Here is a 14470-nt window from a genome sequence, read left to right as displayed (position 1 = left end):
AGCCAGTGCAGGCCATTAGAGTGACCCGACAATGACATGTCAGTCCACCAGGCACCGCGTTGTGGTAGGCTGCACACCGCGGTCATGGTGCATGAGCGTCTCGGCCGCAACCATGACGCACACGACACCCTCGACGCCCACAGGCATGCCCACAACGATCTGAGGGAGGGAGCTAGCCATAGTCACCACCCATGTCGTGGCGGTCGCTATGACAGTGGCAAGGACCGAAGCCCAAGCTCTGGCCTACCAAGAGCTCAAGCCTTCGGCCGACACATCCTCAACGCTACCTTCCTGCCAAGGTACCGACCACTAATTAACATCTTGAAATACTCTAGGGAAATGAACCCTGAACTATGGCTTAAGGATTATTGACTTGCTTGCTAAGCCAGTGGAGCGGATAATGATGATTTTATTATTCGCAACCTTTCATTGTTCCTGGCTGACTCGGCATGAACATGGTTGGGACACCTTCCGCCCAACAGAGTCCAAAGTTGGGAGGACCTAAAGGAGATCTTTGTGGGTAACTTCTAGGGCACGTACAAGTGCCCTGGAAATCCATAGGATCTAAAAAACTACCGACAGAAGGCCAGGGAAACCCTTCGTGGGTATATCCGGCGCTTCTCCTGTCAATGCCACAAGCTGCCTAACATCGCCGACGCCAATGTTATAGGAGCTTTCCTGTCTAGGACCACCTACGAGTCCCTAGTTCACAAGCTGGGATGTAAGGGCCTATGAATCACCAAGGAGCTCCTCGACATCGCCACCAGACATGCCTCGGGCGAGGGGGCGATCAGAGCGATCTTTGACTGCCTCAAGGGCAAGGCAAAATAGGATGAGGACACCGATGAAGGCACCTCCAATTGTCCCATCAAGAAGAACAAGCAACGGTGTGAGGGCTCGCTCGTGGCTGTCACCGACCATAGGGGGGTTAGAAGCCCATGGAGGGCACCCCGAACCACTTCGAGAAGCTACTCAAGGGGCCATGCCTGAACCATGCCTTCCTCATCAAGCATCTATACAAGGACTGCGGCCTCAAGAAGCGGTTCTTGTCTAGAGGCTCCAACAAAGGGAGCATGGGAAGGACCCCGACCTAACCACGGACGACGCCGAGGGGAAGGACGGTGGCTTTCTGACGCTGGATGGCTGCCACATGATCTTTGGAGGGTCAGCAGCCTATGACTCCAAGCGTCGTCAGAAGCTCACATGTCACGAGGTCTATACAACTGAGCCGACTATGCCTACCTTCCTCCGATGGTCGAAGTCTGCCATAACCTTCGATCGGACCGACTACTCGGAGAGCGTCCTGCAATCGAGGAGATACCCGCTCATGGTTGACCCGATCATCAACACGAAGCGGCTCACCAAGGTACTGATGGTTGGATGCAGCGGCCTTAACATCATGTACGCCGAGACGCTCGACGCTATGGGAATCGACCGAGCATGCATCCGACCGACCAGAGCGCCTTTCCACAGCATCGTGCCTAGAAAGTAGGCCATGCCACTTGGATAGATCAATCTGCCCATCACCTTTGGGGATCCATCCAATTATAGGACGGAGACCCTCACCTTCGAGGTGGTTGGGTTCTAGGGAACCTACCACGCCATCCTAGGACGACCATGCCAGGCCTAGGCAGGGTCATCACCATCGACACCTCCTTCCAGCACGCCTACGAGTGTGAGGTCGAGTGCTGCGATCATGCCACGACAATCGTCGCTTCCAAAGAGCTCGTGGCCATCAGGAAGGAGGTCGCTGAAGAAGCATCCTACCCCAAGCGGTCGGCTGGGTCTTTCAAGCCAGTGGAGGGCACCGAGGAGGTCCTCATAGACCCCAGCAGCCCCAAGGGTAAAGTGGTGCGCGTTCGCACCATGCTTTCCTCCAAATTGGAAAGCGCGCTCATCGGCTTCCTCCACGCCAATAGAGACATCTTTGCATGGAAACCCTCAGACATGCTGGGCATTCTGAGGGAAGTCACCGAGCATGTCTTGAAGATCCGTCTAGGCTCCAAGCCAATGAAGCCACGCCTACGTCGCTTCAACGAGGGGAAACGTAGGGCCATCGGCGAGGAGATCGCGAAGCTTTTGGCGGTCGGGTTCATCAAGGAAGTGTACCACCCCGAGTGGTTAGCCAATCTTGTTCTTGTACAAAAAAGAGTAGGAAATGGAGGATGTATGTTGACTACATGGGTCTCAACAAAGCGTGCTTGAAGGATCCGTTTTCTTTGCCGCGCATAGACCAAGTAGTCGACTCTACCTCAGGGTGCGAAACCCTTTGCTTCCTTGATGCGTACTTCGGGTACCATCAAATCGTGATGAAAAAGTCTGACCAACTAGCAACATCTTTCATCACCCCATTCAGATCGTTTTGCTATGTCACAATGCCGTTTGGTCTAAAGAACGCTGGGGCTGCGTACCAGCATTGTATGCTCAAGTGTTTCAAGGACCTCATCGGGTGGACTGTTGAGGCCTACATGGACGACATCATGGTCAAGTCCAAATGGGCTGACCAGGTCATAGCCGACCTTGAGCAGACCTTCGCAAAACCTGAGCAAATGGCAATAAGCTCAACCCCAAGAAGTATGTTTTTGGGGTCCCGAGGGGTATGCTGCTTGGTTTCATCGTCTCCGAGCATGAGATCTCGGCCATCACAAGGATGGGCCCAATTTAGAACATAAAGGGAGTACAACGAGTTACAGGGTGCCTCACCGTGCTTGGCCGCTTCATCTCGTGCCTCAGCGAACGAGGTCTCCCCCTTTATCAGCTTCTGAAGAAGGCCGACTGCCCTGGTAGTGGAGCGAGAAGAAGAGGGGCACACCCACAAAGTACAACGCCCCATGTACTTTATTAGTGAGGTCCTATTTGATTATAAGATCCGCTACCCCCCAAATCTAGAAGCTTCTGTACATCATCCTCATCGCCAAGAGGAAGTTCTGCCCGAACCAGTATAAACCTCATGTCCTCTTAGCACACCATCCGAGCCAGACGCGCAATATTAGAAATTTACTAGTCGGTGACAACTCAAAACACCGACAGTCTTCATCGGATATCATATGAAGTTTTCTTACAGCATATCACTGTCGGTTCAAGCCACGAACCGACAGTGATAGTATCAGTGTCGGTTCTTAGCTAAAACCGGTAGTGATGACCCAATATCACTGCCGGTTCTTGGCTAAAACCGACAACGATATGGACCGACAGTGAATATCCGAATATCAGTGTCGGTTGGTTCTATCACTGCCGGTTTTAGCTAAAAACCGGCAATGATTGACTATCACTGTCGGTTTTTAAAAATCCGGCAGTGATGAAGCCGGTAATGATATCTAATTCTGTAGTAGTGTGTACCAGGTGTTTTGCGCCGTCTTCATTATCGGCTTGCCAGAATCTATGATAAATTTATTCTGGTGGAGCCCCTCATCTCCTTCGACATTGACCTAAAAAAAATCTAGATCCAAGCAGAACCTTAATTTGAAGGCTAGAAATCACACACGCATGATAGTGCGTGTTTTTAGTTTTTTTTATTAACTTCTAGTCTTAGCCCTTATTTAGTTCGCGAAATTTGGGAATTTGGGCTACTGTAGCACTTTCGTTTTTATTTGGCAATTAGTGTTCAATCATAGACTAATTAGGCTCAAAACGTTCGTCTCGTAATTTCCAACCAAACTGTCTAATTAGTTTTTGTTTTCGTCTACATTTAATGCTCCATGCACGTATCGCAAGATTCGATGTGATGGGTACTATAGCATTTTTTGGAAAAAGTTTTCGCGAACTAAACAAGAGCTTAACTATCCTTGCTTGCTTGTAAGGTGAGGCAGCACGGATATAGTATCAGCCTCATGCATGCACGCGCCACGCGGCAGTGGCACACGCGGCGCCAAGCAAAGACGACAAATAAAGGATCGGAGCTCGCACGTACGTCACGTAGGTGTCAGCAGCGAGCTCGGGCCGGTATCTTGTTCCGACCGTACCATACGTCATACGTTGTGCAGTGCATATGCATGCTGCATGCACACGCTCTCTTCCTCTATATATACTCTCCTCCTGCCAGCCAGTTTCATTATCTCAGTAACAACGAATCATTTGCGTGCATGCACGACATCTGGCAGTAGCAAGCTATAGCTAGATAGATCGATCTGACACTGACACTACTTCACACTTGTAGAAATCGTAGCAGCGCAGCTAGCAGCATTCATCAGAGTACCCCGGCCCGTGCTCGAGCTAGCTAGAAGTAGAACGAACAGAACAATGGCTTCCGGCGGGTCGTCGTCGTCGTCCCGCGCGTGGACGCAGCGGCAGAACAAGCAGTTCGAGTGCGCGCTGGCGGTGTACAACCGGGACACCCCGGACCGGTGGCACAACATCGCCCGCTACATGGGCGGCACCAAGTCCGCCGACGAGGTGCGCCGCCACTTCGAGCAGCTCGTCCACGACGTCACCCAGATCGAGGCCGGCCGCGTCCCCTTCCCCCGCTACGGCTACGGCAGCGCGCCGCCCGTCGCCGGCGGCGGCCTCGACGACATGGCCGCCACCAGGTATATATACCTAGTCATCATCATCAACCACTTTGGCTCGTCGTCGCAGTTAGTTCGGCAGTTTGGTACGTAGGTGTATGCATGTGGAAACTGTGGACATGCATGGCATGCACTACAATAGAGCTGGTTGGTCACATGAGATCTAATCCTGATGCATGCATGCATGCATGTGGGGCAGTGATAAGCTTTATTATTGGAAAGGTAGCTAGATACACACACATATATAATTATATATAGCCCATATTCAAACAAACAAAACGGTGCTAGCTAGATATATGTGTAGATACTAGATAGATATGTGTACATTAATTCCACAGCATCCTATATCATCCTTTGCCGACATCTCCGTTGTCTGACACATATGAAGAGCTAGCAAGCTACATTGACACATGCCCTCACGTGCATGTACCTAACGCATCGCATCTCTTAAGGAGTTAAGACTAGTTACTAGTTAAGCTAAAAATTAGCTCAACTTAACTTAGTTTGGCTAGCTAGTTGCTAACTACTAGTAGTAAATTTAACAAAAAAGTTATTCTATCTATTAGCCTACCTATTTAGATGCACTAGGACTAATTTTAGCTAATTTTTAGCTAGCTAGTAATTAGCTCTTGTATCCAAACTAACTCTTAATTACGTGTTTTATTGGATGCACCAGCAGGGGCAAGTATATGAAGTTGCAGTGATGAAGACAAATGACGCCGCCCGAGACGTACAAAATATGTGTATGACAGTTCCTTGCAACTGTTGGTGTAAACTTATATTACCGTACAATGGCTCTCCGAAAATAACCCTAGCTATATAGGGAAGAAGAAGGAGGAGGAGGCGAAGAATGGTAGAGAATGAAGTATCATGTTTAATTTCACCCCTCCTGTATATATGATGTACAATTGTACATTAGTTAATTATTAGACTGACATTGATCGATCGATGATCGGTCAATGCTTCAAATAATGTCCATGCATTACTAGCTATATTCTAGCTAGCCATATCACAATCAATGTAAAGTGTGTTCATCAGCTTCTCCATTCGAGCACAAATACTTCCAAACACTGCTTTATTGGGCACACAGCTTTTCATGAGAATAAACGTATTATCTCTCCAAAAATAATAAGAATAAACTTATCATGTACATATTCAATTGAGATTTATTACTACCACTACTCGGAAATATTTGTAATTCCATTCGAAACGACACTTTGACTAGCAGCATCTAGAAAATTAGGCTCCAAGGGATGTCCTATTCTTCCATCAAATATTCTACTTTTTTCGATGGACCCGGGTGTTTTCAAATACCTATGGAGTTTTGCTTGTTTACTGACTTCATATAATTATGAAAACACAAGTTTTCTTGAAGAGCTCATGTCTCTCATCAAAGGGTGTATTCTATAATATTTCTTTAGCAGTCCCTGTTCAAATCATACGTCATGCTTTAGCCGTAATCTAAATCAAAATTATTTAATTTTCACTAAATTTATAGAAAAACATATTAGTATTTACAGTATCAGATTAATTAGCTTGACGTTCATAGTGATTTATTTGAACTAGTAGCTTGTCGATGTGAAGTTAGACTTATTAGCACGAAGCTAAAATTACAAACGCAGATAGATTATATTTACATTTTCGACATGGGATTTGAAACTAGGGGAAGATATCTTAATTAAAAAAATAACTCTTATGTATGATGTTTTGTCTTTCAAGATAAATATTTGAAAAGATACGAGTATCGCTGCACAATATGATGAACTAGTCGGAATAAAAGCTAGCTCACCCTTTTGAAAACATGCATCTTTCGTGTGATCGCTCGGAGTAGGCCTCTTTAATTTCGCACAGTAGTGAGCACACGTAGACTTTTCTAACGCATCTTCATGTGAAGGATTCACTTCAACTTGCAAAGAATCAGAGTGGTCACATCATCATCACATGTTCCAAGGATCGAGGCTTTTTACAACAAGTGGGGAAGGATAACCATGCAAGTTCGATACGCTAAACTTTCGTTTTTGTTTTTGACGTATTTTGTTCGATCGAATAGCAGCAGCGGCAATAATCGAGGATACGTACCTTTTTTTCGACAATGAAAAATGGAAGACTTAGCTTCTTTAAAATTATAAAAACAAGCAATACTTCGAGTTAATACAAAGTTGTCTTGGAAGGCACGTCTAAGAGAGATTGCATCTCTTTGGCTTTAAGGATAGCTAGAGCTAGTCCAAACTTTTCTACCTCGCCCACTCGTATATTCTCTAGTATTTATAGATAGAGTTTTGAATTAGAATACACGCGAATAACGTAACTTAGAGAGAGAGAGAGAGAGAGAGAGAGAGAGAGAGAGAGAGAGAGAGAGAGAGAGAGAGAGGATACATGTCTGATATACGTACCACACTAATTCGATCTGAAGTTTAATCCAAGAAGGTGAACAAAGGGAAAAAAATACAACCAACACTTTATCTTCATCATCCATGTCCTTAAATCGCAAGCTCCTTTACTCTAAAACCTTTTTAAAGAGTATCACAAGAAAAATAGATAATAAGTCCACATTTAAAATTGACCCTTTGACTCTAGAAAGCTTAATCATATCTTTTTTTAGATAATGGAACAAAGTTCTAGCCTCTACCATTCGTGGATAATACACAACTGATAGTCACAGAAAAACACCAATGCCATAAGGCTTACACGTCCAAGGAAAGAAACAAAGTTCACCCCAAACTAGTGGGCACAACGAATAAAACAGAACACTAGGCTCGAATACGATTCATGAAGTTCCAGCCGAACTTCGCAAAAACGGCCATAATAAACGTCTCCCATCTTCTGCATCCCTCATAGAACAGTGGTCTCTCCTCCTGCTTGTGCAGCATGGACCACTGTTGTATCCAATACGTCGTTCTGTATAAGAGTAACTAATAATTTGCATAATTTGTTGTTGTATATCGAATTAGCATTAAAATCTTTAAATGCAAGCACAAGAATTGTTGCACTAATAGAGATAGAAATGTCCATGTAGCAAAATAATTAATAGAGATAGAAACCATGTTGGCTTTTGCCTTAGAAGTGTTCTAACTTTTTTTTTCATCGATAGACCATAGACGACAATACTTGTCGACGTTCCCTGCCCGATTAACATGGTGGGTTGTACTATGTTTGAAAAAATGACAATAAAACTTCTTGCACATAATTTTATTTTATTTTGAATACAACACTGCATATTGATAATACGATTCATAAAATTTCAAATCTGTTTTCTTGTGACTGAAAGTTCCACATGAAAACCACCAGAAAGATTAAGTTCTACCAAATGACAAAATTAAGGAAATACTATGTATATATATGTGAGCCTAAGCAGTCACCACCAGGACCGTGTCAACTGTCAAGCAGTAACCCATTTTTTTTTAAAAAAAACTGTCAAATAACCGGTATCGTAGGTAAATAGGTTCGGGATGACTTGGACAAAAGTTTATAGTGGATTCCTTCCTATTCTGAACCTGAAACAGTTTTTATTTAGAAACATCAGAATTGAATCTCTTTTTTGTTTTCATGACAAAGGTCCAAACCTAGTTCACATATTAGGTGTCAAATCCGCAAGAAGGATGAATTAGCTTTTGTTTTTGTTGCAGTGAGTACATGCATGTTCGATTGAGTCTTATATTTTCACCCTGTTCTTATCACTACTTCAGCAGTAATTTTCAGCGAACGAACAATGTTCTCTCATAACAAATCAGCATAAACTAAATTTCAGCGAAACGAACAGGGCATTTTTAGATAATGGAAGATTGGATTGTAACACCCCAATGTTAAGCATGACATTTGGCACTTGTATTTCATGAGCACAAGCATCATCCAAGCAATCATGAACATGAGCATATGAAATTTCATCTCATTCTTATACATTATCGCATGGAATGTTGATTATATATATATGCTTATTCTTGTAATCATGTATGACCAATGTATGAAATAGTTGTAAGGTCACAACAATACCTTAGATACATCTAGGATGGTAAATGAAACAACTTTTGTATTCATGACATGAGCCAATTTTGCTTCCAAGTGTTGGGTTACCTTGGAATGCCATTTTCATGATGCTAGTTTGACCAAAGTTGAACAATAGCTTAGATTGTTTACATGGCTGTGTGACCTAAATAAAAGTTGTAGTTCACATCAAGGGTAACAAACTTTATTTAAGGGTCATGAGATAAATCAGTGCCTAACATGGTCAAATAGAGCTCACAAGTTTCAACTTAATGTTGTTCGTAACTTAGAAATTTTTTGTAAGTCTTGAAGCAGTTTTTAGTTTCAATGTAGCCTATTTTGAAGCCTTATAGTTTGAAAACTAATGCGATTTAGAAAAAACTCCTTTAAGAAATCTTGTAGTACTCATGTAGCTATACACTTTGTATTAATGAAGTTTTCACTGATTCGCCATGGTTTGGGAGATTTGGAGGTTTGAAAATCGACTGTCAGACGGACTGAATCGACCCTTGCCGATTCAAATCACCGACTGTCATGGCCGCTCGTGCCCAGGTCGCTCATGCCACGTGGTGGCAGTCCATCGGCCCCGGCTCGCCCTGTCACGCCAAAAGGGAGAGCGCTCGGCTCTCCACTCACTCACGCGCTCACTCTCGCTCTCGCTTTCTCTCTCACCCGCGCGCCTCTCTAGAGCAGAGCAGCACTGCAGCAGCATCGCTGCCGTGCCTTCAGCCATGCTTGAGTGCCGCCACCATAGCACCACCGCTCAATCACTCATGTCCACAGCTCTGCCATCACCTCCTCTACCTCATCGACCCACCATTGCCTTAGCTCGAACCAAGGTAAAGGCCTATGGGCCATCATCGTCGCTGCCATTGTAACACCCTAGTGTTAAGCATTGCATTTAGCATTTGCATTTCATGAGCACAAGCGTCATCCAAGCATTCATAAGCATAAGCATATGAAGTTTCATTTCATTTACCTTCTCTTTATCACATGTGATGTTGCTCATATACTTAATTATGCTTGTAATCATGTATGACCAATGTATGAAATGGTTGTGAGGTCATGAAAACACCTTAGATACATCTAGGATGGTAAATGGAACAATTTTTATATTCATGACTTAAGCCAATTTTGCTTCTAAGTGTTGGTTTACTTTGTAATGTTATTTTCATGATGCTAGTTTGATCAAAGTTGAACAGTAGCTTAGAGTGTTTATATGGCTATGTGAACTAAATAAAAGTTGTAGTTCACATCATAGGTACAAACTTTATTTAAGGGTCATGAGCTAAATCAGTGCATAATATGGTTAAATAGAGCTCACAAGTTTCAACTCAATGCTGTTTGTAACAGAAAATTTTGTTGTCCTAAACCGGTTTTTAGTTTTAGAGTACTCCACTTTGGGGCACTGTAGTTTGAAAACTAGCTCGAATTAGGCCATGATCATTATAGCAAAGTTGTAGTACTCATGTAGCTCTACACTTTGTATTACTAAAATTTTCAAAAATTCACCATGAATTAGGAGTACTAATCGCTTGAAGATGCGCTGTTAGTCGGGTTCAGGGTGGACTGAATCGGCGCCGCGCGTGCGTCGTGGCCGATCGGTGTTGGGCCGCGACCACCACGTGGTGGCCGTACGCTATCGTCAGCCCCACCCATCAGGCCAGCATGGGCAGATAAGAGTGCCACTCCCACTTTCTCTCACACGCCCACTCGCCTCTGCCTCTCCTCCCTCTTTCACTCTCGCACTCGCCAAGCGAACCGTAGCACCACGCCATCGTCGCCGTACCCCCGTCCCGCTCGCACACCACCGCCACCGCGCCATTGTGAGATTGCTCGTGCACACCACTCGGCCATCACCTCCTCCACCTCACTGACTTGTTATCTATGCCAATCGAGCCAAGGTAAAGGCCTACGGGCGAGTTCACCGTAGCTGTGCCCTCGCCGGAGCACCTCCTAGCTTGCGCTCGCTGTGGCCGTGCTCCACCGAGCCATCTAGCTCATGCTTATCTCTCGTTAGGGTTAGCCTAGGGTCACTTCTAGCTCACATCGCTGGCCGTCGAGCCAACTCCGACACACTGGCGCCTGAACGTGGCTGCTCACCGGTGTACTCTCACCGTCGCCATGCCATGCACATGGCTAAGCTTTGCTGCTGCTCCACCATCGCCCTTACCTAACCCTAGGTCTTCACTAGGTGGCCCTAAAGCCACAGCAGTGCTCGACTTGGCTTGCCATCATCGGAGACGATGAGCCCACCGAAGTGTAACACCACCACTGGCCATGGCCGCCATCGAGCTAGCTCCGGTGAGCCTTTGATCCAACCAAGGGCACCCGTAGATGCGGAATGGGTTAGGGAACATGTCTAGGGTGACGCTACCACCGGTGACCTCGCCGTCGATGAGCTTTTTGTCGGTCAACCACCGCCTCTGCCTCGGTCTCACTGGCATGTGGGACCGGGTTGACTATGGGACCCGCTGTCAGCTACCGTGGGTGTATAGACCAGGTGCACCTAACTGTAGCGCCCGAGTAAATTTGATTTTCTTTATTTATTTCATGGATTTTGTTGCTATCTTGTAAAAAACTATATCTAGAGCTAGGAGTATCCAAATGGGGTGAACCAAATTTTGTTGGATTCATCTTGAAGTGTACTATTTGATAAAAATATGAAATCTACTATTTAGGGTATTTTTCTGGGAGAATTAACTTGAGCAAGATAAGTGCTTTTAAAATAGTTTCTATCTTGCAAATTGCATAACTTGAGCTAGGAAGGTGATAAAATTGTGATTATAATTTTTCTGGTCTTGTGTTGACATGCTCTAGCTAGAAAAAATATTAAACCTGCAGTAAACATACTTATAATTTGGTCTTCTTATTTAATATTAATTAATTGCTAGATTCTAGTGGAATTAATTGGGGGTAAAAATACATAACATATAATCATACAAATTTTTACATAGTATTCTTATGCTAGTATAAAAGTAAGAAAAATATTAAATCTATTGCTGGACACTTTTCACTATGCTAAACTTTTTTTTTGCTAAAATAAGCATATTAACTTGTCATTTTTGTATACGTATCCAAATGGCATGGAATTTGTACAGTAGACTATTAGGGTCATGTGTAGACTATTGTAATTTTTTCAGAATTTATTGAGCACTTGAAATATTTATCCTTTAAATCACCTTATTATATAAGGAAATTAATAAATAAATATAAATAAATTAGTTAGGATTAACCATGATGTTTTCTGTGGTGTGTGTGATGTCTATAATCTGTTGATGCTGTTAGTGATGCTTTGAAGTATTTTTTTATAGGCAACTAGTTAATTATTGCTTTATAATTCAACTAGATGGCTGCATGTATAGTTTCTGTTGTGGTGATCATTCTATGATGATAATAGTCTTTTTTGTAAAACTTGTTAATAACAAAGTTGTAGATAACTTACTTATGTACCTGGTATTAAATTTTCATAGTCACAGGTATTATGGTTTAAGAATTATGGCTGTTGAAAATATGCTATCAAAAATACTTGCTCTCTAGATAAATCTGAAAGATTGAATTGTTTGACCTAGATAACTATCAAATCACATTAAGATGATTAAAAGAAAGTTCTAGCCAATTTCATAAGCTTTCTAGATTGTCCATAGCCATATTATTTTTATGTGTATAACTCTAGTTATGATCAAAATAAGAGGCTGCTATCTTATAGTCTAGAAAATGATTTACATAAATGTTTGTTTAAGTTACTAGAGAAGAGATGCACCTACTCAGTAAAAGAAAATGTAACTTGTTATCATCTTAATGCAATGCTGTTGAGAACACTTATGAGGATGCATTCATCACATCATATCATATTATACATGTCATTATATATGCATCCATGATATCTTATTTCCTACTCATGCATATAGGATCATCCGAAGGGATAACTCTGTTGGAGTTCGAAGAAGAGCTAGAGAAACAACAGGAGGCACCTCAGGCCATAGCTCCAGAAGAAGAGGAGCAAACTCTTGAAGACTTACCTAAGTGCCTAGACCATAGGTCAACTTCTTTTATCAAAGGCAAGCCCTAGAACATTTTAAGCCTCCCATGTTTTACAAAATATCACTTGAGTCCTTTATGTTTGATTCATTAGGTTATAAGAGTTGAATTGGAAACACTTGATGCATTGAACTACCTTATCTAGATAAATATACCTTTAACCCTATGTAGGTTTAGGATCAAATATATGCTTAGCCATGCTTAGACTGGAAGAAGTTGGGTGATTTCCTATCACCTACGAGATATAGGTGGATATCATAGCACAGTTGGCTATATTTACTATCATGGAAAAGAACCATGTGGTAATGTAACTAGAGGTCAGACGGAGTCTATGCGTAGGTTGTCTCATGTGATTCCGTCTGTGTCGATTAAGGACCGTACCGTTGTTGGCGCTTTTGTCAAGATTGAACGCATGCCTCTCACTTAGCTAGCCAGATAACTTGTTTCAACCATGAAGCTGAGTAGCTTAACTCAGGCTAGGCCCTATTATGTAAGAGTGAGCTCTCTAGATGGTAGTAAGGATGTGTGGGGAGCCAAACATGAGCCCAAGGGTAGGGTAGTCCTGATCATCCTAGTAGCTGGCTGTCCTTGATTGTGCGATGCTAATTGAACCCGTGAAATATGGACCTGAGTTGTACCAAAGGTGACCGTTGATCTAGTCTACCTGGGTTTGTATTATTAATAAATTCCCTACTAGTTGAAATCAATTTGAATCGCTGTCTCTCCTGGACAGTGAGAAACTTGGCTAGTCCCAACATCGTAGTAAGTGTATTATGGAATATGATGGACATGGAATTATTACATCGGCTATGGTTACTACTGTATGCTACTAAATAACATACCACATGTTTGGCACAGGTTAGTTGTAAATCTAGAGATGAATAGCTATAATTAACTTGATGATCGAATTATAAAAGGTATAGTTGAATTACTGGCTTTTTATGCAAAATATTGTCAAGTTAGCTCCACTTATAAAGCCTTGCATAATCCTTGGAGTAACTTTATTTTTGGTTTATGACTGATAAGTCTAGCTGAGTACCTTCTTGTACTCATGGTTTGTTTCCCATTGTTGCAGATAATACGATGTATCATGGCTACTGTAAGAACTGCTTCTGTCCCGCCATGGACAAGGAGTAGGGCCTTGGGCAAGGCATCTCTTGTTAATCCCTCTATTATGCTTTTGTGGGATTGTGATCATGAGCTAGCACCGTATTTGAACAATGATGACATATGTTGGTTTCAAACTCTATTTGCTTCTGCTACTACTTTATTTGAACTTGGTTTGTAATAACTTTTAATCGTACTCTGGTGTATGAAACTATATTTGTGAACTTTATGTAACGTGTGACATATATGTTGAATCATGTACGATCTTGATTGTATGTTGGTTGAATCGAGACCCTTCATGGTACTCGATGGACTATCGGGATTATATGGGCTCAACTATGACAGTGCGACCGCTTGTGGACTGCTATTGTACTTGTGCTCTTATAAATTAGACGGTTCTGCTACAGCTAGTATCAGAGCAAGATTCAACATTAATTGTCACATGTGTATTTAAAACAAAGTTCCAAAACCAGTTTTAGCAACTTATAGCTATATATGTAGGTGTTTAAATCTAAAGTTTGAATCTAAAGTGTGCCATTAATCACTTCCTTTATGCCTAGTTAAGGATTTCAGGTGGCTAGTTAAGTACTAACATGGAGGTTTTTACTTTTATCGTCCATATGGCATGCTATTGTATGGATGTCATTCACTTGAGTGATAATATATGGATCAAATGCCTCTACGCCTAAGGTAAGATGCCACTCATCATCACAGTGGCATGACCGCAAGATGTGAGAGTGTGGTCTAATGGGGAGAGTTAGCTTTGATACTAAAGTATATATATGTCTCATATATATACGGAGGTATTTAATTATGGGTTAGCTTTGATACGACTG

At 42.8% G+C, this 14470-nt stretch overlaps 1 protein-coding gene across 2 annotated transcripts; it reads left to right on the top strand.

Annotated features, from left to right (window-relative positions):
- Nucleotides 1-4083: 4083 nt before the first annotated feature.
- Nucleotides 4084-5446, top strand: LOC136518701 (protein RADIALIS-like 3). 2 transcript variants are annotated; one of them, XM_066512388.1, is made up of 2 exons: nt 4084-4526; nt 5185-5446. In XM_066512388.1, the coding sequence occupies exons 1-2, from the start codon at nt 4240-4242 to the stop codon at nt 5207-5209; spliced, it is 312 nt and encodes a 103-aa protein (XP_066368485.1). In that variant the 5' UTR covers nt 4084-4239; the 3' UTR covers nt 5210-5446. The 2 variants fall into 2 exon arrangements, with proteins under 2 accessions (XP_066368485.1, XP_066368484.1); XM_066512387.1 differs by having other exon boundaries at nt 5182-5446.
- Nucleotides 5447-14470: the final 9024 nt, after the last annotated feature.

The sequence above is a fragment of the Miscanthus floridulus genome, chromosome 17, assembly GCF_019320115.1.
Source record: "Miscanthus floridulus cultivar M001 chromosome 17, ASM1932011v1, whole genome shotgun sequence".
NCBI classification, from domain to species: domain Eukaryota; kingdom Viridiplantae; phylum Streptophyta; class Magnoliopsida; order Poales; family Poaceae; genus Miscanthus; species Miscanthus floridulus.
The sequence above is the reverse complement of the archived record's forward strand: the minus strand, read 5'-3'. Positions and strand labels throughout refer to the sequence as shown.

Excerpts from the sequence above, each read along its gene's own strand:
- LOC136518701 (XM_066512387.1), top strand. The coding sequence starts at position 4,240 with ATGGCTTCCGGCGGGTCGTCGTCGTCGTCCCGCGCGTGGACGCAGCGG. Across the intron at positions 4,527-5,181 it reads GACGACATGGCCGCCACCAG|CAGGGGCAAGTATATGAAGT; the intron begins GTATATATACCT and ends TGGATGCACCAG.